Raw genomic sequence first — 23,796 nt, forward strand, 5'->3', positions numbered from 1 at the left:
GGCAGAGACTGACAGATCTCTCTGCATCCCAAGCCATCCTGGTCCTCATAGCGAGCCAGCCAGGGTTACACAGTGATACTTGGTTTTGGGGGTGGGTGGAAGGAGAGACAAGGTTTCTGTACATGGCCCTAGCTGTGTTCTGGAACTATGTAGACCAGGTTGGTCTAAAACACACAGAGATCTGTCTGCCTGAGTGTTGGCATTAAAGGCAGCGTGGTGGCCGACCACCTTACAAAAGGAAAGGGATAAAGGGGAAGGAAGGCTAGAGCGCCACAGCGGGCTGCTGGCAACAAGAACCGTGTTTTCTTACCTTGGGAGGAGAAATGCCAACCTTTCATTTTTGTTCCTAATTTACTAAACAGGTCTGTTAATGGAGTGTACCGTATTGGACTGTACGCACTTAAGGATGTGCCAGCTGGGACCGAGCTCACCTATGATTACAACTTTCATTCCTTCAATGTAGAAAAACAGGTAGGGATTTAAATTCAAGAAGGAGCCATTGAGAGTGAGTCACATTGAGGAAGACTGCTCTTCACTCTTTAATGCGTGGGTGTCACTGTGTCAGAACTCTGGAAACCACAGTGTCCTGCTCTTTAATTCGTGGGTGTCAACTGTGTCAGAACTCTGGAAACCACGGTGTCCTGCTCTTGTTCTCCAGTCATGTCTTTTTAGTGTCATTTCACTTAAGTTTAGTCTTTTCTCTTTGTTTGTTTCCCTTTTTGAGATAGGGTCCGGGTATATAGCTCTGGCAAGCCTAGAACTTGCTATGTACACCAAGCTGGTTTTAAGCTTGAACTAATCCTAGCATATTCCAAGTGCTAGGATTACAGGTGCCACTATGCCTGGGTGTTTTATTTGTCTTAATTAGTTGGTTGGTTTATTTGTAATGGGGTCTAAGGTATGTCAGTCTAACCCCCAACTTGTTTCAGAACCTTGGGTATCCTAATTTAGCTCTCAGGTGCTGAGGTCAGTGTGGGCGCCGTTACCTCAGTGCTTATACTACGCTGGCTGGACAGGTACTTCCCTTTCTTCCCTCCCCTTCCTTCTTCTTGGTTCATTTGAGACAGGCTTCTCTCAGGAATCCTGTGCTGGAGGAGGAACTCCAGGTCTTCCTACCTCCATCTACCAAATGCTAAAATTATAGTCATGAGCCACAGGAATAGACTTCAACTGATTATTTGCATATTTACATTTAATTTTATTTTTCTTTGCTATCTCACCCCACTCCACCTGCCCAAGACAGGGTCTCTCTGTGTAGCCCTGGCTGTCCTAGACTCACTTTGTAGACCAGGCTGGCCTCGAACTCACAGCGATCCACCTGCCTCTGCCTCCTGAGTGCTGAGATTAAAGGTGTGCACCCCCATGCCTGGCCCATTTAAATTTCTTGATTTGTGCTTAGCTGGGTATCCAAGGGCTCAGACCCCCTTTTGGACTTGTAAAACTCTCTTTCCTTACAGCAACTTTGTAAATGTGGTTTTGAAAAGTGTCGCGGAATCATTGGAGGCAAAAGTCAACGAATGAATGGACTCACTAGCCATAAAAGCAGCCAGCCTGTGAGCACACATAAAAGGTCTGGACGGTCGAAAGAGAAGAGGAAGTCAAAGCACAAGCTAAAGAAACGGGTGAGTGGTGTTCTCATGGGTTCCCTAAAGGCTGTTCCAAATCCCCTTGAGGCACTTACTGAAGCAAGGATCACACGGGGTTGTGTCTTAACCGTGGCTTTACAATTTCAGAGGTGATAATCTGATGGGTTGTTGTTTTTTTCTCTCACCCACATGAATTTTTAGAGAGGCCATCCCTCTGAAGAACCCAGTGAAAACATCAATACCCCAACAAGATTGACTCCACAATTACAGATGAAGCCAATGTCCAATAGAGAGAGGTAAGAGCTTTTTTTAATTACTGAATGCTTTTTAAACTTTATGATTTGCTTGTCAACTTCAAATACTGCCTAACTTCATGAAGTTGGTCTGTTTTTTACAGTCTTAATCCAACTATAGGCAAAAATGTATATGCTTTTAATTTGATTTTATTCAAGGTCTTACTGGGTGGCCTTGATTGGTTTGGAGCTCTCCATGTGGACCAGGCTGGCCTCAAACTCTGAGATTTAGCTGCCTCTGCCTCCACGCACTGGGATTAAAGGTGCGTGCCGTTACACCCGGCCGTATGTGAGGTCCTAGAACTTAGACGCTAGAGAGGCTCAGTGGTTAAGAGCATTGGGTAACTCTTTCAGAGGACCCACGCTTAATTCTCAGCACCCACAGGGCAGCTCACAGCCATCTTTGTCTCCAGCCCCAGGGTTCTGATGCCCTCTTCTGGCCTCCGCTGACAACCAGGCATGCATGAGCTACACGGGCAAAACACTCAGACACATAAAGTAGAGTGAAAATAATTTTTAAAAATAAAAAGCTTTTTGTTTCTGTAGCTTATAATTTTATAGTTACAATTATCTGTAACTCCAGCTCCACAGAGCCTGACCGCCTCTTCTGGTCACCATAGTTACCTGCACATACATAGCATACACACACAAACACACTTATAAACATTTTTTAATGAATAAAAGTTAGGAGCCAGGCATGGTAGGGCATGCACGCCTTTAGTCCCAGCACTCAGGAGGCAGAGGCAGGCGGATTTCTGTGAGTTGGAGGCCAGCCTGGTCTACAAAGTCAGTCCAGGGCAGCCAAGACTACACAAAGAAACCTTGTCTCGAAAAACCAAAAATTAATTAATTAATTAATTAATTAATTAATTAATTGGCTAGATTTGATGGCACACAGCTTTAATCCCATTACTTGAGTTGCAGACCAGCCTGGTCTACATAGTGAGTCCCAAGGTCAGCTAGAGGTACGTTAAGACCCCGTCTCAACATAAATTTATAAAGCTAAGCATGGTGACATACACCTTTAATCCCAAGCACACAGGAGTCAGAGGCAGGCAGATCTCTGAGTTTGAGGCCAGCCTGGTCTACAATGTGAGTTTAGGATAGCCAGATAAATTTATGAATTAATACTTTTTTTTTTTTTTTGAGACAGAGTTTAACTGTGTAGCCCTGGCTGTCCTGGACTCCCTTTGTAGACTAGAGTGGCCTTGAACTCATGATGATCCGCCTGCCTCTGCCTCCCAAGGTGCTGGAATTACAGGCATGTGCTACAAATGAATACTTTTTAAACAAACAATCCCACAGGATTTACACACGTAGCTGGATGTTCTGGTATACTTCTGTATTCTCAGGATTTGGGAGCCTGAAACTGGAAAGTTACAAGATTTGAGTCCAGCCTAGAATATAATAGTTCAAGGCTCTGAACAAAACAAGACTCATACAAACATTCCATAAACCTCTGCTTTCTGGTCTGGTTACTTTCCTCGCCAGGTGTTTGTAGATAATAAAGAAAAATTGCGTTTGGCTTTCTGCAAGTCTCACTCTGTATGTAGCCCAGGCCGACTTAAAAGTCTGAGCCTCCTTTGTCAGCCTCCTGGTTGTTAGAATGACCAGTGTGAACTTCCCGACCCAGTTCTGTAACTGTCTTTAAAAGCGCCAAACCCTATTTCCTGTTGTGCTCACCTGCCTGGGTCATGTAACAGGTTATGGGTTAGACGTGGTGAAACACTGACAGCATGAGCAAGGGACACCCGCTCTCCTTTTGTAGGAACTTCGTATTAAAGCATCACGTGTTCTTGGTCCGGAACTGGGAAAAGATTCATCATAAACAGGAGGAAGTAAAGCACACCCGCGATATTCACCCTGCATCGCTGTATACCCGCTGGAATGGCATCTGTAGAGATGACGGGAATATTAAATCTGGTAAGGCATGAGAAGACTTACTCTTTTCTGCTGTTGTTTTGTTGTTATCTGAGACAGGGTTTCTCTGTAGTCTTGGCTGTCATGGGGCTCTCTCTGTAGACCAGGCGAACCTAGAACTCACAGAAATATACCCACCTCTATCTCTCAAATGCTGGAATTGAAATCTTTTGCCACTACCGGCTAGCTGGGAAGACTTATTCATAATTCTGTGAAATTATCCCAAAATGATCATTTTAATCACTTTTTTAAAAAAATCAGAGCTGGAGAGATGGCTCACCTACTGGGAGCACAGGCTGCTCCTCCAGAGGACCCAGGTTCCATTCCCATCGTCGATACAGCAATACACAGAAGCTTACCGCCTTCTGTGACTCCAGTCCTAGGGGGTCCCATACCCTCTCTTGCCCTCCGTGGGCATTGCGTGCGCAGACATAGACACACACACACACACACACACACACACACACACACACACACACACACACAATGAGACTAATAGGTATTTTTAAAAGAGGAGAAGGAGGCAGAAGGGGGAAAAAAAGACATCAAAGCCATGCATGTTGCCACACACCTTTAGTCCCAGCACTCGGGAGGCAGAGGCAGGCTAATCACTATGAGTTTGAGGCCAACCTGGTCTACAGTGTAAGTCCAGGACAACCAGAACTACCACAAAAAGAAACTGTGTCTCAAAAAAAAAAAAGTTTGGCTACACAGTGCATTGGGAGCAAGCCTGAGCTAGCCATATGAGACGCTGCACTTTCTCAGAAAGAAAAGAAAAAAAGAGCCAGAGAAATGGCTTAACATACACCCGTAATATCAGTACTGAGAGTGAGGCAGGCAGATCCCCATCCGCTTGAAGCCAGTCTGAGCCACAGAGGGAGTCCTTGTCTCAAATAAACTAGTTAGTTGAATAACTTTTTTAAAGACTCTTTTGTTTCTTGGTTTGAACTCATGAGAAAAGGTCTTATGTAGCTCAGGCTGTCCCTGACTTGCTGCACAGCTGAGGACGGCCTGGCAGGTCCATTCATCCCTCCTGTCCCTCCGCAGAGCTGGGTTAGAAGCGCAAGCTAACGTGCCTTTTAGTAAATTGTTAAAGAGGGGCAGGGCACATGGAGACCATGGCGCAACATGAATGTGGCGGATGGAGGGCAACTTGTGGAGTCTGTTCTCCTCCCACCTTGTAGGTCCTGAGGTTCAAACTCAGGTCAACAGCCTTTGCACCAAGCGTCTTTATCCTTTTAGCAATCTCACCAGCCTAGAGAAAAATGAATTTTCCCAGAATTTTAAATCCTTTCTGCAATTTGGTTGTTACAATCTCTTTGACGTTACAAACCAAACAGTTCAAATCTTGCAATCTTTTACTAAATAGACATGTCAATCACTGGACTGTAAACAGTGATTAGGAACTAAAGAGCTCACATGGATTTTGAAAAGTAGCACAATGACTTTACTCAAAGCAAATGATAGAATAGGTCATATTACTGTCAAGGGTGACCTCAGGCCGCAGGAGTGAAAACTCCTCACGTGCTTGAGTGTGGGCTTCCTCTGGGGTTCCAGATGGAAGAGGCTGGTTATTAGGTACATGGTTTGAGGACATTCTCTATATAACTGACAGAGCAAATTATGTGACTACTGTGAGTTCGAGGCCAGCCTGGTCTACAGTGTGAGTCCAGGGCAGCCAAGGCTACACAGAGCAACTCCGGCTGGAAAAAAACCAAACAAACAAAAAAAATATATTTTGTCTTACTGTGCATCCATTCAAACCAGTTTGGGCAAGATCAGCCTACTGACCCTTATAAGTGGAGTTGAAAAGAATCTAAGTTTTAGGGGGTTTTGTTTTTGATGTTTTTAGCTTTGGCTATCCTAGACTTGCTTTGTAGACCAGGCTGGCCTCAAACTCACAGAGATCCACCTGCCTCTGCCTCCCGAGTGCTGGGATTATAGGCATGTGCCACCATACCCGGGCTAAATTTGATGTTTTTAAATCAAGGACAAACGTATTCCATTGTTCAAAGAGTGTGTATGCAGCTCTCTGCAAGCAGGGAGCCTATCTGACAAGTTGCTCGGTGAATTATTCAGGGAGGGGTGTGTAAGAATAGTGTGATCAGTTAAGCGTCTCAGGCTGCCACATGTTTGAAGGAGAGTGTGAGCTCAACTAAAGGAGTCCCAGCCTGCTAACCATGTCTCTAGGCTTGCTCGCTTCCACACTAAATTTATAAAAGGACAACCCATTATTTGAACCTCGTGTGGTGGCATATTCTTGTAATCCCAGCATTCGGTAAACTGAAGCAGAAGTAGTGACTACAAGGTCAAGGGCAGGCTCATCTACATAACACAACCACAGCTGTGTAGTGCTAGGCACCTGCCTCTTGTTGGGTTCACACGTGCACACTCCAGCATGCATGCAGGCCATCCCCCTCCTCACGTTTACTTTGACAAGAGTATTTAGCTCGTTGGGCGACATGATCAAGAGTACAGCCTAGACTCACTCAGCTTATGCACACATTCATTTAAAGATGTTTATTTTGTTTAAGTGTGTGAGTGTAAGTCTAGAGGAAGACATCACATACCATGAGCTGGAGTTAGAGGAGGTTGTGAGCACCTGATATGGGAGCTAGAAACCAAACTCAAGTCCTCACCAAGAGCAGTGCGCGCTCTTCACTGCTGAGAGACTTAAGGTAAAGTGAAAGAAAACAAACCAGTGAGTCGCTCTAAGGAGAGGTGGGTCAGACTCATTCTGAAGTGCACCCTTGCAGCTACTGCACTTCCCATTCTGTAAACACCAGGGTTTTCTGGCTTTTTTCTAGAGGAAGAGAAGCAATGCTCTGCCCATTAAGTCTACTTAATATCCTCAAGGAAAAGAAAAAGAAAACACTGGCAGGAGGAAACTGGGAAAGAAAACAATACATCATATTCTTGGTTTCCTAAAATTGCTTCTCACCTTGTCCTTGCAGATGTCTTCATGACCCAGTTCTCTGCCCTGCAGACGGCTAGATCTGTCCGAACACGACGCTTGGCAGCTGCAGAGGAAAACCTGGAAGTGGCTCGGGCGGCACGCCTAGCACAGATCTTCAAAGAGATCTGTGATGGTATCATCTCCTACAAAGGTATGCACATCACCCACCCTCTCCTGAGAGCCCCAGACCTCAAGAACAAGCAACAGCGTAGGATTATGAATTTAGGAGATGCATTTTTTTTTCCTATTTATTTCTAGATGAGAGATTTCAACATTTGTCTCTTTTTAGATTTTTTTTTCCTTTTTTCCTTTTTTATATGTGTGGGAGGTTTTGCCTGCATGTATCACTTCACCACATGCATACATTTTTGCCAACAGAGGATAGAAAGGACATCAGATCCCTGAACTGATTTTATAGATGGTTGTGAGCTGCCCTGTGAGTTCTGGGAAGCGTCTGCGAGAGCAGCAAAACCATCATCTCTTCATCTTCTGTTTTGTAAATTGTGTGTGGGAAGTGTAACCATGAGGCTTTCTATACCAGACCTTGCTCTGACTAATGACCTGGAGACCTTTACATTTATTAAAATCTTTGTGCACTATAGCTGGGCAGATACGCAGCTATTCTGATCTAACCATACTGGCCTGGCCTACGTCCCTCATGACCCATTATCTGTCATCTTAGTCTTATTCTGACACTTGCTTCTTCATCTGTCTCCCGGTAGTGACTCCTGTCTCTTGTCCCCACCTGAGACCCTGTCTCTGGGCTCAGAACTCTCACCTTCCTCTTCCACCCCGATATTGGTTGTTCGGCTCTTACTTAACCAGTCAAAAGGTGACAGAGAACAGTAGTTGCAAGATATGATGCAGGAGATGGGTCATAATGACAATACAAAGTCTGGTGGATAGTCAGAGCTGCACAGAAATCAACATTTGAATAGTACAGAGACAGTCTTTACACAGTGCACAAAGTCATCGCTCCAACAGAGGAATGAAGGTATCTGTCCATGTGAATGCAGTCAGTGCTCATGGAGGTCGGAAGATGGTTCCAGATCATCGGAGCCAGAGCTAACAGGCAGTTGTGAGCTCACTAACATGGGCAGCAGAAATCGAACGCAGGGCTTCTCTTAATTCAGGCAAATTCTCTTAACTACTGAGCAGCGTCCTTCCAGCCCCTTATTCTGCTTGTTGTCAGAGCTAAAGAATTGAAGAACAGGGCTGGAAAGGCAGCTCAGAGGTTAAAAGCACTGATTGCTCTTCTAGAGGTCCTGAGTTCAGTTCCCAGCAACCACATGGTGGCTCACAACCATCTATGATGAGATCTCATGCCCTCTTCTGTCACACAGGGGTACATGCAGGCAGAGCACTGTATACATAATAAATCTTAAAAAACAAAACAAACACAAATAACCCCTGCAGGAATTTGAACCCAGAGTTTTGTACATATTAATTTTATGCTTGTTATTTATAGTTAAGTACTGTATTTATAGATAATTTTTTAGCTAGAGGATACATAATTTCTTTGTCTAATTTTTATGGATGAGATAATATTGCAGTTTTAAAATTGTAAATGTAGCACCATGTGTCTTTAATCCCAGCAATAGGGAGGGTTGCTGTGAGTTTGAGGCCAGCATGGTCCACATAAAGTTACAGGGCATTCAGTGCTACACAGTGGGACCTTGTCTCCAAAACAATGCAAAGAGAAGCCAGTGCTTGTTGGCATACTATTTATCTGCTTTTGGGGGGTTTCTTATCCTTCTACCTCCCTTCCAACCCCCAACACTGGGCAGGAGAGAAAGGTTAGAAGGGACAGGGGACATAGACGTCTTTAGGCTTAGTTCCCTGGGGCAAGTCCAATCTTTGTATATCCAGCAGTCAAGCTAATCCCAGCACTCGGGAGGCAGAGGCAGGCAGATCGCTGTGAGTTCGAGGCCAGCCTGGTCTACAAAGTGAGTCCAGGATGGCCAAGGCTACACAGAGAAACCCTGTCTCGGGGAAAAAAAAAATTTTTTTTTTTTTTTTAAAGAGGGCTGGAGAGATGGCTCAGCCATTATGAGCACTGCCTTCCCACGGAACCTGGGTTCAAGTCACAACACCACATGGCTCCTCACAACCATCTGTAAAACTAATTCAAGCCAGAGGGCCTGGAGAGACGGCTCAGCAATTAAGAGTACTGCTGTTCATCCAGAGGACCTGGGTTCAATTCCCAGCACCCACATTCAGTTCTAGGGGATCTGACACCTTCACATAGACACAGTGATGCACGGGGGTGGGGGAAACAGTTCAAGGGGATTTGAAACTCTCTTCAGGGCTCTAAGGGAACTACGCACCTATGTGGTAAGCAAATATATATTCAGGCTAAGCATCCATATATATAAATAAATAAAATGATAACAAATGACATTTAAATTTTTTGAAAAAAATTCATGTAAACATCTTTCCTAAGACATGTCTTTTGTACACAGTCATGAATAAAGAACCAGTTATAAATTAGGGCTAAGTATTTTAGCAATATAAGTAGCTTTCTGATCACAAAATCAATTAGGGGTGTTTAAAATGAAGATGGTTCAGTGGGTAGTGGTGGTTGCCACCAACCCTGACAATTTGAGTTAACTCTCTCTGCCCACATGGCGGAACCGATCTGACTTCTGAAATTGTCCTCTAAGTGCTGTGCATACACCATTGCGTTCATGTGCTTGTGTGAACGCTTACACGCACACACTGTGTGTGTGTTTGTTTGTTTGTTTGAATTAGATGAGGACCACAGGTTCGATTCCCAGCATTCATGTAGCAGCTCACAACTGTCTGCAACTTCATTTCCAGGGCCTCTGATGTCCTCTTCTAGGTCCCAGCAGCACCAGGCATGCATGTGGTCCACAGACATGCATGCAGGCAAAACACCCATACATATGAAAGTAAATAAATTATGTAATTATGTGAAATATTTTTATATAAAGGATGTCTGCCTTTGCCTCCAGAGTATTGGGAGTAAAGGTACATGCCACCTCACTTAGTCGCCTGGTTGTCCTTGTTTTTTAAACATCTGTGCACTAAACCCTGTGTTCTTTCACAGATTCTTCCCAGCAAACCCTTGCAGCTCCACTTTTGACTCTCCCCCCAAAGAAAAAGTAGGTGCACTTTTCTGATAGCCTTGCAGAGCTCAGAAAAGGAGTTAGTGCACTCATTTGATAGTCTGCTCTGTGTTCCAGGAACGCCGAGTATTATGAGAAGATCTCTGACCCCCTGGATCTCAGCACCATAGAGAAGCAGATCCTCATCGGGCATTATAAAACAGTAGAAGCTTTTGACGCCGACATGCTCAAGGTCTTCCGAAATGCTGAGGTATGTGCTGCTGTCAACCACAAATTTAAGAAGTCTGTTCTGAGCCAGGCGTGGTGGTGCACTCCTTTAATCCCAGCACTCAGGAGGCACAGGTAGGTGGATCTCTGTGAGTTTGAGGCCAGCCTGGTCTACAAAGTGAGTCCAGGACAGCCAGAGCTACACAGAGAAACCCTGTCTTGAAAAAAAACAAAAAAAACTTTGTTCTGATGAGAATTAATTTTGAAGTTTAAGTTTTCCCTTTTTGTTGTTGTTGTTTTTGTTGTTGTTGTTGTTTTTCTTTTGTTTTTTTGAGACAAGGTTTCTCTGTGTAGCCTTGGCTGTCCTAGACTCACTTTGTAGACCAGGCCAGCTTCCAACTCACAGCGATCTGCCTGTCTCTGCCTCCCGAGTGCTGGGATTAAAGATTAAAGGTGTGTGCCACCACCACTCAGAGAAGTTTAAGTTTTCTGTTGATAAGGACAGTAACTTTTTAATTACTACATTTGTTTATTTATTTTATGCATGTATAAAATGAGCATGCACACCTGTCACAGCATGCATGTTGAAGCATCAGTTCCCTCCTCCTTGTGTGTGACTTCAAAGGACCAAACTCTCAGTGTCAGGAAGCCTTGGCAGCCGGTACCTTTACCTGATGCGCCAGCTCATCAGCCTGACAGTAATTTTTATTGTTGTTGTTTTGGGGTTTTTTGTTTTGTTTTTTGAGACAGGGTTTCTCTGTGTAACAGCCCTGGCTGTCCTAGACTCACTTTGTAGATCAGCTGGCCTCACAGAGATCCACCTGCCTCTGCCTCCCAAGTGCTTAGATTAAAGGCGTGTGCTGCCACACTGGCTTCTTTTCTTTTTCTCTTTTTAACTTTTGTATCAGTGTTTATCCTGCATATGCATATATTCACCACATGTGTACAGTGTCCACTAAGGCCAGAAGAGGCTGTCAGATTCCCTAAAACTGGAGTTCGAGATGATTGCAGGTCACCATGTGAGTGCTGGGAACTGAGCCGTCTGTGCAAGAGCACTTCTTGCTCTTAGTTACTGAGCAGTCTCTGCAGACCAAGAGGAGTCATTTTCGTTGTTGTTGTTTTGTTTTGTTTTAAAAAAAGAGCTCTGGCAAAGCTTTATTCAAGGAAAACTTTCCTGGCTCACTTCTCACTAGTCTGTTCTGGCATGCTTCTAATGCTATCAGAATCAGCTGGGTCAGTTATAACCAGTGTGCATGCTCTGTAGTATTTTCCACACGCTGTGCCCAATTCAATATTATTGCCACTGTAGTGATGGACACCAGTTTTAGCCAACATGGCATAGTACTCTATTTCAGATTTCCTCAAAGCTGGGCAGTTGTTGGCGAGGATAACCAATTTCACTTTGCCTTGTCTGATCATCTTCAGAGTCTGTTTGTATCCCAGGGCATAATTCCCACTTTTCATAACCAGCTGGAGCCTAAAGTTATCAACTCCAGAGACTTTTTTTTTTAAGATTTATTTATTTGTTTTATGAATCTGCATGCTCTATCTGCATGTGCACCTGTATATGCCGGAGAAGGGCATCAGACCACATTGTACATGGTTGTGAGCCACCATGTGGTTGCTGGGAATTGAACTCAGGACCTCTGGAAGAGCAAACAGTGCTCTTAACCGCTGAGCCATCTCTCCAGCCTCCTTAACATTTCATCTCTGTGGCCACCATCTTCCTGCCTTACGTGCAGGACAATCCCCAACCAAGATCTGCTGCCAAGATGGCTGGGAAATGACAAAGAAAGGAGCTCCCACGATGCCAAGAAGTCATTTTCATTAAGTATTCTTAATGTGTGCATAAGTAATGTAAAATTCTATTAAGGAAAATAGTCTGGCCAAGTGTAGTGGTATAGTTATACCACTTAATTAATCTCAGCACTTGGGAGGCAGAGGCAGGTAGATCTCTATGAGTTCAAAGGCATCCTGGTATACATACAATTTCTTACAGTGAGTCCCAGGGGTGGCTGGATGGTTTCTCAGTCAGCACTATGGCTCTTCAGGTAACGTGCTTACTATGTAAGTCTGGCAGCCTGAATTTCTTCCCAGAACCCACCGTGTAATGTTAGAGGAAGAGAATTTACTCTGCTACATCACTATCTGGCCTCTATATGGAGGTAGGTATGTGCCACATAACAATAATAATTTGTTATTAAAAACTAGCTCAGTCAGTAAGAAAACTCATACTGTACAAACATGAGGATCTAAGTGTGATACTCAAAACTTACATGATAATGCCAGGTATGGGCAGAGGTAAGTGGATCTTGATGCCAGCCTAGTCTCTAGGGTAAGTTTTAGGCCAGTCAGGACTATAATGAGACCCTGTCTAAAGAGAAAAGCCAGATGTGGTAGTGTGCCATTGTGGTCCCAGAGCTGAGGAGGCAGAGACAAGAGTCATTCTAACTGCTTAACTCCAGGTCAGCGAGAGACCCTGCCTCAAAGAAGGTGGACAAGATTCCTCAGAACAACACCTGCTTTTTGTGGTATATACAGACAGACATGCACGTGCAAGAGCACAGAAAATTCTGGAATGGATGGTTGAGTCATTTCTCAAAAACATTGTAATCTTTGTAAAATCCTAAAAAGTTCCCTGAACTTTTATATTACATAAGTATTTTACCAATTTATTGTATATCTGTCAGTGCTTTGTTCATAAAAATAAGTACAAATGAAGTCAAGTTAGGTGGCTCACCCAAAGGTTGAGGCAAGGTCAGCTCCAGTTTGAGCCCTTGCCAGTCATGGTGGCGCACACTTTTAATCCCAGCACTCAGGAGGCAGGGGCAGGTGGATCTCTGAGTTCAAGGCCAGCCTGGTCTACAGAGTGTGTCCAGGACAGCAAAGGCTGTTACATAGAGAAACCCTGTGTCGAAAAACAAGCCTGAGTTTTACTGTAGTGGATAGAAAAAGGAAATCCTCTGATGGCTTTGAAATACCCTAGAGAGCAAGGTAGATTACTGGGGTAAATAGAGACTGAAAAACAAAATAATAGCATTAATAAAGAGGTAAGAGAATAATTAGAGCAATCTTGAATTATAACATAGTTTCTATTACAACCCAACTTCCTCCCAGCACTCAGGAAGCAGAGGCAGGTGGATCACTGTGAGTTCGAGGCCAGCCTGGTCTACAAAGCGAGTCCAGGACAGCCAAGGCTACACAGAGAAATCCTGTCCAAAAAAAAAAACAAAAAAACTGAACTTCTGTAGACATTTACTACACACTCCAAGCATTTACAAGACAGAGGTAAATGGAAAATTTATACAATACATTATGCTTTGCAGCATTAATTAAAATTTAATGACCACTTTTTATTTGATCTTATGGATAGTAAAACTCTTGACAGGAATTCAATAGCAAAGCAATAGAAAAAACAGAAGCATACCATCTAAATTCTTATTTTAGTTCATTGTAGTTCAGTCTGTTAGCGCAAGTGAAAAAATAAGAAAACCATGCTGCTTCTGCAGGTATACTTTTAAACCAAAATGAGAAAAGCAAAAATGATTTTTTTTCCTTCTGCTTTCTTCAGAAGTACTATGGGCGTAAATCCCCAATTGGAAGAGATGTTTGCCGTCTCCGAAAGGCCTATTACAGTGCCCGGCATGAGGCATCAGCTCAAATCGATGAGATTGTGGGAGAAACGGCAAGCGAGGCAGACAGCAGCGAGACGTCAGTCTCTGAGAAGGAGAGTGGGCATGAGAAGGACGAGGATGTCATCCGCTGCATCTGCGGCCTCTATAAGGACGAAGGCCTCATGATCCAGTGCGACAAGTGCATGGTGAGTGCCGAAGGCGCTGCGGAAGCCTGGGCCTGACGCGCATGCTGGCCACATTCAGAAAAGCAGCCCATGGGCTTGTTTGTCCTCTGCTGTTGATCATTGCCTTTCTCTTTTATCTTTCATTTATGACTTCCCTTCTTCCTATTTCCGCCTTCCCCCCCCCCCCCAATACAGGGTTTCTCTTTGTAGCCCTGGCTGTCCTGGACTCACTTTGTAGACCAGGCTGGCCTCGAACTCACAGCGATCTGCCTGCCTCTGCCTCCCGAGTGCTGGGATTAAAGGCGTGTGCCACTGCCTGGCTATTTCTGCCAACTTTAAATGTACATTTCTAACAAAATATGCACCTAGGAGGGTAGCATTTGATATAGTGCTTTACCTTGAAAAACATGAACACACAATGTAGAGCACAGATACCGGTAGATTTCAATATATATAAGTTCCTTCACAGAGGGCTGTTACTGGAAGAGTTTAGGCCTGGACTCAATTTATAGTGTCCTCCAAACCTGTACGCTGTTATTTAGTCTGTTTGTGGGGCTATGAGTGGGGCATAAGAGGAGATTAAGGTGGTGGTGTGGTGGAATATTCATCTTCATTCTTACACCTTATTTCCCATTTTCTTTGTCCAGATCTATGGTGCCTGCTTTTATTCACTGTGTTTCCCTCTTATTTTCCCTTGCATGTCTAACCCTTACTCGTGCGCTGAGATCATACTTCCTCTTTTACTTTTACCCTGTCCTTTGCTTTGTTTACATCACCATCATTACTATTGCTCAGAGACACTCTAAGTGTAAGTCCCCCTGTCAAGTGTGCCTGTGTTCACAGGTGTGGCAGCACTGTGACTGCATGGGTGTGGACACAGATGTGGAGCACTACCTCTGTGAGCGGTGTGACCCTCGGCCTGTGGACAGGGTAAGCTGATTCACAATTAGGAAATGTGGTGTGTGCTCCTCCTGTGCAGGACTTGCCAGCCTCCCGTGCCTCAGCTTTACACTGAGGGTGGGAATCCTTGCCCTTCCTTTCCTCAGGAGTGTGACCAAAGGGAAGCACAATGCTTGGAATCTGTGAAGGAAACGGCACGATAGTGGTGCACGCCTTTAACCTCAGCACTCTGGAGACAGGCAGGCGGTCCAGCCTGCTCTACAAAGTTCCAGGACAGGCAGGGCTACACAGAGAAACTGTCTCAGAAGGGAAAAGAAAAGAAATGGTGCTCTATATAACCGCGGTTCTTTTTGTTGTTTTCGAATTAAGAGTTGACTGTGTAGCCAGACTCACTCCAAACTCACCACCATCTTGCCTTAGAGACAAAGTTGTAAGTGCCTTCTTGTTTTGTTTTGTTGGGTTTTTTTCAGTTGGTTGGTTTGATTTCGGATTTTTTTTTTTTCCAAGACAGGGTTTCTTCTCTGTGTAGCCAAGGCTGTCTTAGACTCGCTTTGTAGACCAGGCTGTCCTTGAATTCACAGATATCTGCCTGTCTCTGCCTCCCAAGTGCTGAGATTAAAGGTGTGCGCCGCCAACGCTGGCCCTGTAAGTGCCATTTGTATCAAGTAGGGTTTTATTGAACACAGCCCTTGCTTCAGAGTTACTTACTGAAGTACGTTAGGACTTTAACATGTTGGGTGGTTACTGCTTTGTTTTTATGTGTGATCTTGGGCTGCCAGTCTGGCTCAGGGCTTAAAAGCTCTTCCTGCTATGCCTTGCCAGCCTGAATTCAACCCCAGAGATCCACATGGTGGAGAGGGAGAACTAGGTCCTACAGATTGCCCTCTGACCTTTACACGTGTGCCCCGCACGCATACATACGTACACACACACACAATCAATAAATATGTATGTATGATCTTGATTAAGTTGCCTTCATCAAAACAAAGGATTTGGGCAGCTCTTCCTGTTTTCTTTTTTGGCTTTTCAAGACAAGAGTTTCTTTGTGTAACAGCCATGGCTGTCCTGGAACTCACTCTGTAGACTAGGCTGGCTTCAAATTCACAGCGATCCACCTGCCTCTGCCTCTGAAGCTCCAGAGTGCTGGGATTATAGGCGTGTACTGCCTAGTCCAGTCTTTTCTTTTCTTTTCTTTTCCTTTTTTTTTTTTTTTTTTTTTTTTGAGATGGTGTTTCTCTGTGTAGCCTTGGCTGTCCTGGACTTACTTTGTACACCAGGGTAGCCTTGAACTCACAGCGATCCACCTGCCTCTGCTTCTGCCTCTGCCTCCCAGAGCTCTGGGATTACAGGCTTGTGCCACCACGCCCAGTTTAGACAGCATTTTCTAACCGAGGTTCTGTTGTCATATTAAGCTAGACATTTTGATGTTGTGAAGGATGCAATTTAGAGTGTTTGGCTTCCCGGCCTTGGACACTAAAAACCTGTAAGTAGGTTCCAAACACAACTGTCCTCAAAGTCTCCGGTCTCAGATGCCGCTGAGATTACACAGAGGAGTCACAGAACATCATCTTAGATACTGGGCCTGTCTTGTTGTCTAATTTCTCTGGGTTTAAAGACAAGTGGTTTTCATCTTTTTTCATATTTGTAGTGTTTTGAAATGACTTTAGAAAGTCTTGAGTGGGAAATTTTAATTTTCAGTTCTTTTCCTCTCTTGAATTGAGATCATTAGGCCGAATGTAATATTTCTAGCATTTCGCCATTGACTTTCTGCTTTTATCAGGAGGTACCCATGATCCCTAGGCCCCACTATGCCCAACCTGGCTGTGTCTACTTCATCTGTTTACTCCGAGATGACTTGCTGCTTCGTCAGGGTAAGTCCAGCAGCCCAGACCCCACTGACCTTTCTGAGTAGTAGAAGGCAGCTGCTCTGTGCTTGATGGCTGTCTGTCATTCTGCCGGAGCTTGCCTAGATCGCTCCCATCACTCCGTTACGTCTGGCATATATGCTGATTTGTAGAGACCGCTTTACAAAGCTAACTTTATTTTTCTTTGAAGTTCTTTTCCATTAATTATAATCTCCCCCATTATGCTCTCTTTTCCCCTTCTCCCTCTTACCGAACCCTTCTCAAAAGTCCCGTGTGCACCCCATTTTCCAGCAACCATTAACTGCCATAGCTCTTTGGGGAGGTGGGACCTTATGAGTCCCTCCTCTTGGTTTAGTAGATTTTGTTTGGTTGTTTGAATTTGTGGAAGAGGGGGCTGTTATTATTGTTTGTGTCTTGTTTTGTTGTTACTGTTTTTTCAGGCTGGAGCTCAGGCCAGGCCTGAAACTCCCAACTGTCCTCCTGCCTCAGCCTCCCAAGTTCTGGGATGATAGATAGGTTTTAGCTACCATTCCTGGTTTAATTCCAGTTTTATTTTGTCTTTTTGCTTGTTTGTTTGCTGTACTGGTGCTTTACCCAACGCTTCCAGCATGCTGGTCAAGCAGCCCAGCAATGAGCTAGATCTAAGGTCCTTACAGTAATTTTAAACCTAGTAGACCAAGTATGGTGGCAATATCTTTAATTCTTTTGAGAGGCAGAGAAGGATGGATCTCTGAATTTGAGGCCAGCCAGGACTAAATAGTAAGACCTGTCTCAAAAATAAAACAATAATAATATAAAAATAATAGTGATGATGATGATAATAATAATAATAAATGAAGTAAAGAGGCACCGAAAATATAAAGAATGAAAAATCCTTCTGTAATTCTCACAGTTTAGAATTGATAACAGTAATCATAAGGCTGCTGGCTTTACTTCCCTTGACTTCTTTTGTAGCACTAGGGGTTGAACCTAGCTAGTTCCTTGCTCACTCAGTCACTAAGCTGCCCAGCCCCTCCTATCCCGGGGTCAGGGTTAATGCTCTCCTTTGTTCTGTACCTTTCTAGGTGACTGTGTGTACCTGATGAGGGACAGCCGGCGCACACCTGATGGCCACCCAGTTCGTCAGTCCTATAGACTGTTATCTCACATTAATCGAGATAAACTTGACATCTTTAGAATTGAGAAGCTTTGGAAGAATGAAAAGTAAGTGCTGGGCCCTCTCTCCTTACACTTGCTAGTAGACTTAACCACTCCTTCTCCTTTCTCATTTTCCTTTTTTTTTTTTTTTTTTTTTTTTTTTTTTTTTAAAGAGAGGAACGGTTTGCCTTTGGTCACCATTATTTCCGCCCCCATGAAACCCACCACTCTCCATCCCGTCGGTTCTATCACAATGAGCTATTTCGGGTGCCACTCTATGAGATCATTCCCTTGGAGGCTGTGGTTGGGACCTGCTGTGTGCTGGACCTTTATACCTACTGTAAAGGTAAATGGTGAGGGTTGCTAAGAGGTGGTCTTTGGGCCTAGAGAGAGAGCTCAGCCATTAAGAACACTGGCTGGCTGCTGTTGCAGAGGACCCAGGGTCAGGTACCAGCACCCACATGGCAGCTCAGAACCAATTGTAACTTCAGGTCTAGGGGATGCAACACTTTCTTCTGACTTCAGTGGGCACCAGGTATATACATGGTACACATAGCATATATGTAGGCAAATCATTCATACACATAAAAAAAGATAAATATAAAAATATTAAAAATGATTCTCTAAAATTAGCTATGAAACGTCAGAGAGAACTGCTACAGTTTTTTTGTTGGTTTGGTTTGGTTTGGTTTTGGTTTTTTGAGACAGGGTTTCTCTATGTAGCCTTGGCTGTCCTGGACTCACTTTGTAGACCAGGCTGGCCTCGAACTCAAAGATCCACCTGCCTCTGCCTCCCAAGTGCTGGCTGCCACCACGCCCGGCTCTAGTTTTTTATTTTTCTTTTTTCCTACCCCCATCCCCACCCTGGACAGGGTTTCTCTGTGTAGCCCTGGCTGTCCTGGACCAGGCTGACCTTGAACTCAGAGATCCGCCTTCCTCTGCCTCCTAAGTGCTGGGCTTAAAGGCGTGCACTATGATGCCCAGCCACTCCACCCCCTTTTTTAAAATATAGCACAGTTGGGGTTTAATAAGGATGTTTTGATATATACTTATTCATTCATTTTCAACTATGCTGGCCTGGCCTGGAATTCATATGTAGACTAGGCTGGTCTTGAATTCCAGAATCAGATCCAGCTGCCTCTCACTCTTAGTGTGCTAAGATTAAAGGTTGGCCTGTGCTGTCATACCCAGCTTAGCAAAGGCAAAGTGTAAGTGTTAAGGGAGAAAGAGGTATTCAGAAGAGCAGGGTTTCAGCTTCCCTGAGAGAGTCCCTTTTAGTGCTTAGTACTTAAATATTCATAACACCACTACTTTTTTTTTTTTTTTTTAATGTGAGTTTGGGACATTGAACTCAGGTCATCAGGCTTGTTAGCAAACATTAAGGCCCAGCATTTTAAATTTTTGAGCCAATTTCCAAATCCAGCTCCCTCACATTTTTACCTACATACTTATTTAACCAATCATGAAGTTTCCTTAATTTGAGAACAGATTTTTCTGAGTTTTCCAAGATCAAATAATCTATAAAAGTTGTAGTTCATGACTAGCTTGATGTGTGTTTGTTACCATGATTCACAAGAATCTAGTCACCTGTATCTTTATTCCAGTATCATAGCAAAAAGCTTCACAATAGTAAGTATTCTGTTCGATACCAATAAACTGCTCACAGCTCTGTGACCCTGACTTCTCCAATTAAAGAAATCCATATATTCACTTTGAGTGTACTTCCTCATACGTGTAACTCTTCCTTTCTCATGGCTTCTGCAGAAACCATATTGTCCCTCAGTTTACTCAGAAACCCTGCACATTAAGACTACATTTCTGGGCTCTTTCACAGTCTGTTACTCCATTCCACAGCCTGTCCCATCTGCTGGACACTAGTGCTTAAAAACTGCTCTTAAAAGTGTGGTGGTGCACGCCTTTAATTTTAGTACTCATTAGTGAGTTTGAGGCCAGCCTGGTGTACAAAGAGAGTCCAGGACAACCAGGGCTACACAGAGAAACCCTATCTGGAAAAGCAAACAAAACAAAACAAAAACCTGCTTCTTTGTTCTACAACCACTGAATTTGGTTTTCCAGCCTTTTCTAATTATTACATTGTCTCCTCATAATGGGTCTGTCTTCTCTCTGAGAGGTAGTTGTCCACTGGCCTGCTTTTAGCGACAAGGGAAATCATGCTTACTTACCTTTGTTTTACATCTTTTTGTTGTTGTTTGTTCTTTTTTGTTTTGTTTGTGGGTGGTTTGTTTGTTTGTTTGTTGGTTGGTTTTGAGACAAGATTTCTGTACATAGACTAGACCTTTCTGGCCTTGAACTCAGAGATCTTCCTGCCTTGCTGAAATTAAAGGTGTACACCACTCCTCCTGGACCTAGATCTATCTTATTTTTAATAATGTGGCTATCTGTAGATATCTGTGAATACTGATGCCTTGGGGAGCCAAAGGAAGGGTGGCATATCCCCTGTAGCTGGAGTTGCAGACAGTTAGGAGCCCCCTCACCTGGGGCACTGGGAACCAAACTCTGGTCCTCTGTAAGAGCAGCACACACTCTTAGCAGCTGAGCCATCTCTCTGGCCTGGGAAGTCAGATTTTTAACAGTATTTGAATTTACAGGGAGACCCAAAGGAATAAAGGAACAAGATGTGTACATCTGTGATTATCGGCTTGACAAATCAGCACACTTGTTTTACAAGATCCATCGGAATCGCTATCCCGTCTGCACCAAACCCTATGCCTTTGATCATTTCCCCAAGAAGCTCACTCCCAAAAGAGATTTCTCAGTAAGTCCCCTTTGTTTGTGTTCTAAGGCAGGGTGTCATCGCTCAGTTCAGCTGACCTTGAATCTTCAATTCTTTTACCTCTACCCCCTAAGTGCTGGAGTTACATGCATAATACTTAAGGCCTTGCTATTCTTTGCCTTTTTTTTTTAAGATTATTTATTATTTATACAGTAGTTACATGTACATCTGCATGCAAGAAGAGGGCATCAGGTTACATTATATAGATGGTTGTGAGCCACCATGTGGTTGCTGGGAATTGAACTCAGGTCCTCTGGAAGAGCAGTCAGTCCTCTTAACCTCTGAGCCCTCTCTCCAGCCCGCATTTTTTTTTTTTTTTAATAATGTGTATAGTATGTGTGCACATGTACAAGTGCAGGTGAGAAAACCAGAGGAGACTGCTTCCTTGACACAAGGTTGTTCACTGTACCCGATGCTAATAGCACCCTACTGTCTCTGCCCCCACAACCAGCACTGGGCCACAACCTGCTCCCCCATTCCCAGCCTTGAGACAGGGTTTCTCTGTGTAGCCCTGGCTATCCTGGACTCACTTTGTAGACCAGGCTGGCCTCGAACTCACAGCGATCCCCCTGCTTCTGCCTCCCAGAGTGCTGTGGTCATAGGTGTGCTCCACTACATCCAGCTCATACCCTGCCTTTTTATGTGAGCACTGGGTATTTGAACCCAAGTCCTTGTGCTTGTATGGTGAGTGCTCCTTCCTATGGAGCATTTTCCTTGTCCCTCTACACCTTCCTTTCTTCATATTCATAAATTTTATTTTTTTATCTTATTTTGGGTTAATTTTATTTATTTACTTTTACTTTTGGAGGCAGGGTTTCTCTCTGTAGCCTTGGCTGTCCTAGAACTCACTCTGTAGACCAGGTTAGCCTCAAACTCAGAGATCTGCCTGTCTCTGCCTCCCAAGTGCTGGGATTAAAGGTGTGTACCACCTGGCCCTGTTCATAATTTTAAGACTCACGTAGAAGCCACTGTGGGTGTGCGCTTGGGATACAGAGCCAGGTAGACCTCTGTGAGTTCAAGTCCAGGCTGGTCTACATAGCAAGTTCTAAACCAACTAGGACTATGTAGTGATATGTAGAAATAAATATGTAGAAAGAAAAGAAAAATAATCTTTGTGTTTTTATGTTTCTGAGACAAAGTCTTACTATAGTCCAGGTTTGCTTCACAGCCACCATGAAGCCTAGGCTTATCTTGAGCTCAAGCAATCTTAACTCTCAAAAACCCTTTGGGCTGGGTGTGGTGGTGCACGCCTTTAATCCCAGCACTCGGGAGGCAGAGGCAGGCGGATCGCTGTGAGTTCGAGGCCAGCCTGGTCTACAAAGTGAGTCCAGGATGGCCAAGGCTACACAGAGAGACCTTGTCTCGAAAAAAAAAAAAAAAATATGGGAGCTGACTAAAGGTTCAGCAGATTAGGGCACTTGCCTTAGAACATGAAGTCCTGACTTTGATCCCACAGTTCATGTAGTAGGAGAGGACCCTCCACATGTGTGCTGCGGTGCGTGTACACCCAAACATAACGCACTAAATAATAAATAAATCATTTTAAATGTAATCTGAAAAGTAGCTTGATGATCGAACACTGTACAGTTCACGTTCTCAGTCTCGCCTCTGTGCTGGAGGTTTTTTCTAGTTGAGAATACAGACCAATGCTTTTCGTTCATTATCACATAGGATTTTGGTCATTATTATCTTTGTTATAATGAAATCTCCCTGACAGGCACCTAATCTTCATTGAAAGTAAGAGTATTAGGGGCTGGAGAGATGGCTCAGAGGTTAAGAGCATTGTCTGCTCTTCCAGAGGTCCTAAGTTCAATTCCCAGCACCCACATGGTGACTCACAACCATCTATAATGTGATCTGATGCACTCTTCTGGCCTGCAGGCACACATGAGGGCAGAATACTGTACAATAATAAATAAATAAATAAAAATTTTAAGGTAAGAGTATCAGTCGGCTCTCTGTTGCTGTGGCAGATTTCCTGAGGTGATCTGCTTAAAAGAAAGAAAGCATTCTTTTGGCTGACAGGGCTTCATCTCAGGGTCCCTGTAACAGCACAGTGCGCCATGACAGGAGCAGGAGGCAGAGAAGGCGACAAAGGAGGAAATGTCAGCATCCCAATAAAAGACCTGTGTAAATAAGTCACCCGATTACCTTCCTCTCCTAGTGTCCCCAGATCAGATCCAGCATTAATGTGCCCCCCCCCCTTTTTTTTCCTGCAGCCTCATTATGTCCCAGACAACTACAAGAGGAACGGAGGACGGTGAGTCCTGGAAGAATGTGAGAGGTTTAAGGGGTTGGCCAGGAGCTAATATAGAACAAGAAAGCAAGTAGTTTTCATTGGTCTCCACTGCTGGGATTGGTTGTTCTCTATAGGATAGCCCAGTGTAGTACTGTCATTACAATGGGTGAGGTGCCAGACCCATTGTACATTCTTAGCAAGCACGGAGAAGCAGAGCTACAGAGGGACTCAGAATGTCTCTTTATTAACTAAGCTTTCTCTGTAGCATGATGGTGTGTCAACTTTTGACACATCTATAAGAGATATAGACAGTAGTGCAGTTTGCACTTAGTAGTTTGAATTTAACAGTTTATATTTTTGCTTGTTCTGTAAATGAAAAGGATGTTCCTCTTGAAGGCTTTTCTACCGTCTGTCAGTTAGGAACATAAAGAGCCACTGCTAGGGCTGTGGAAATTGCTCTGTGGTTAAGAGTCTTTGCTGCTCTTGTAGAGGACATGAGTTCTGTTCCCCGTACCTATGTCCACTTGTTCCTGGCCAGTCCCACTGCAGGGAGTCCAGCACCCTCTTCTGACCTCCATGGGCACTGCACTCATGTCCGTACACATATGCATGCAGGTGTGCACACACAGTTTAGAAGGTACATACCAACTCCATAGCAGTAGCCTATAGTAAGTGAAGAACTGTTAGATAGCATGTGACGAGTGAGGCAAGAAAAGCAGGGCCCTACTGAAGGGCTACAGTAGCTGGACTGCAGCTGTCACGGGCTGGGCTTCCTCTGTGTTCCCAAGGCTGTCAGAGCTGACTCAGCCTTAGGCCTGCTGTGTTCTATGGGATTGTCCATCATTTTTGTTTCAGATTCGGAAAAGTTTAATTTTACAAATAGAAACTAAATTAAAAGGCTGTCATGGTGGCGCACGCCTTTAATCCCAATACTTCGGAGGCAGAAGCAGGTGGATCTCTGTGAGTTCAAGGCCAGCCTGGCATACAGAGTGAGTCCAGGAGAGCCAGGGC

At 44.2% G+C, this 23,796-nt stretch overlaps 1 protein-coding gene across 2 annotated transcripts in view; it reads left to right on the top strand.

Moving 5' to 3' along the window:
- The window catches only part of Ash1l (ASH1 like histone lysine methyltransferase), a 117,396-nt gene that overhangs the window by 91,558 nt on the left and 2,042 nt on the right, over window positions 1-23,796 (top strand). Inside the window, exons 13-26 of one of the 2 annotated variants that reach the window (XM_051157496.1) lie at window positions 363-471; window positions 1,458-1,622; window positions 1,788-1,882; window positions 3,648-3,802; window positions 6,754-6,906; window positions 9,826-9,880; window positions 9,962-10,094; window positions 13,623-13,871; window positions 14,694-14,780; window positions 16,531-16,621; window positions 17,680-17,818; window positions 17,926-18,098; window positions 20,362-20,528; window positions 22,766-22,806. In XM_051157496.1, coding sequence (XP_051013453.1) covers window positions 363-471; window positions 1,458-1,622; window positions 1,788-1,882; window positions 3,648-3,802; window positions 6,754-6,906; window positions 9,826-9,880; window positions 9,962-10,094; window positions 13,623-13,871; window positions 14,694-14,780; window positions 16,531-16,621; window positions 17,680-17,818; window positions 17,926-18,098; window positions 20,362-20,528; window positions 22,766-22,806 — 1,812 coding nt within the window. Of the gene's footprint in view, window positions 1-362; window positions 472-1,457; window positions 1,623-1,787; window positions 1,883-3,647; window positions 3,840-6,753; window positions 6,907-9,825; window positions 9,881-9,961; window positions 10,095-13,622; window positions 13,872-14,693; window positions 14,781-16,530; window positions 16,622-17,679; window positions 17,819-17,925; window positions 18,099-20,361; window positions 20,529-22,765; window positions 22,807-23,796 lie in introns of those variants that run through there. The other variant, XM_051157495.1, reaches the window with a different exon arrangement.

This window comes from Acomys russatus, chromosome 15 (assembly GCF_903995435.1).
Source record: "Acomys russatus chromosome 15, mAcoRus1.1, whole genome shotgun sequence".
In the NCBI taxonomy this organism is placed as follows: Eukaryota; Metazoa; Chordata; class Mammalia; order Rodentia; family Muridae; genus Acomys; species Acomys russatus.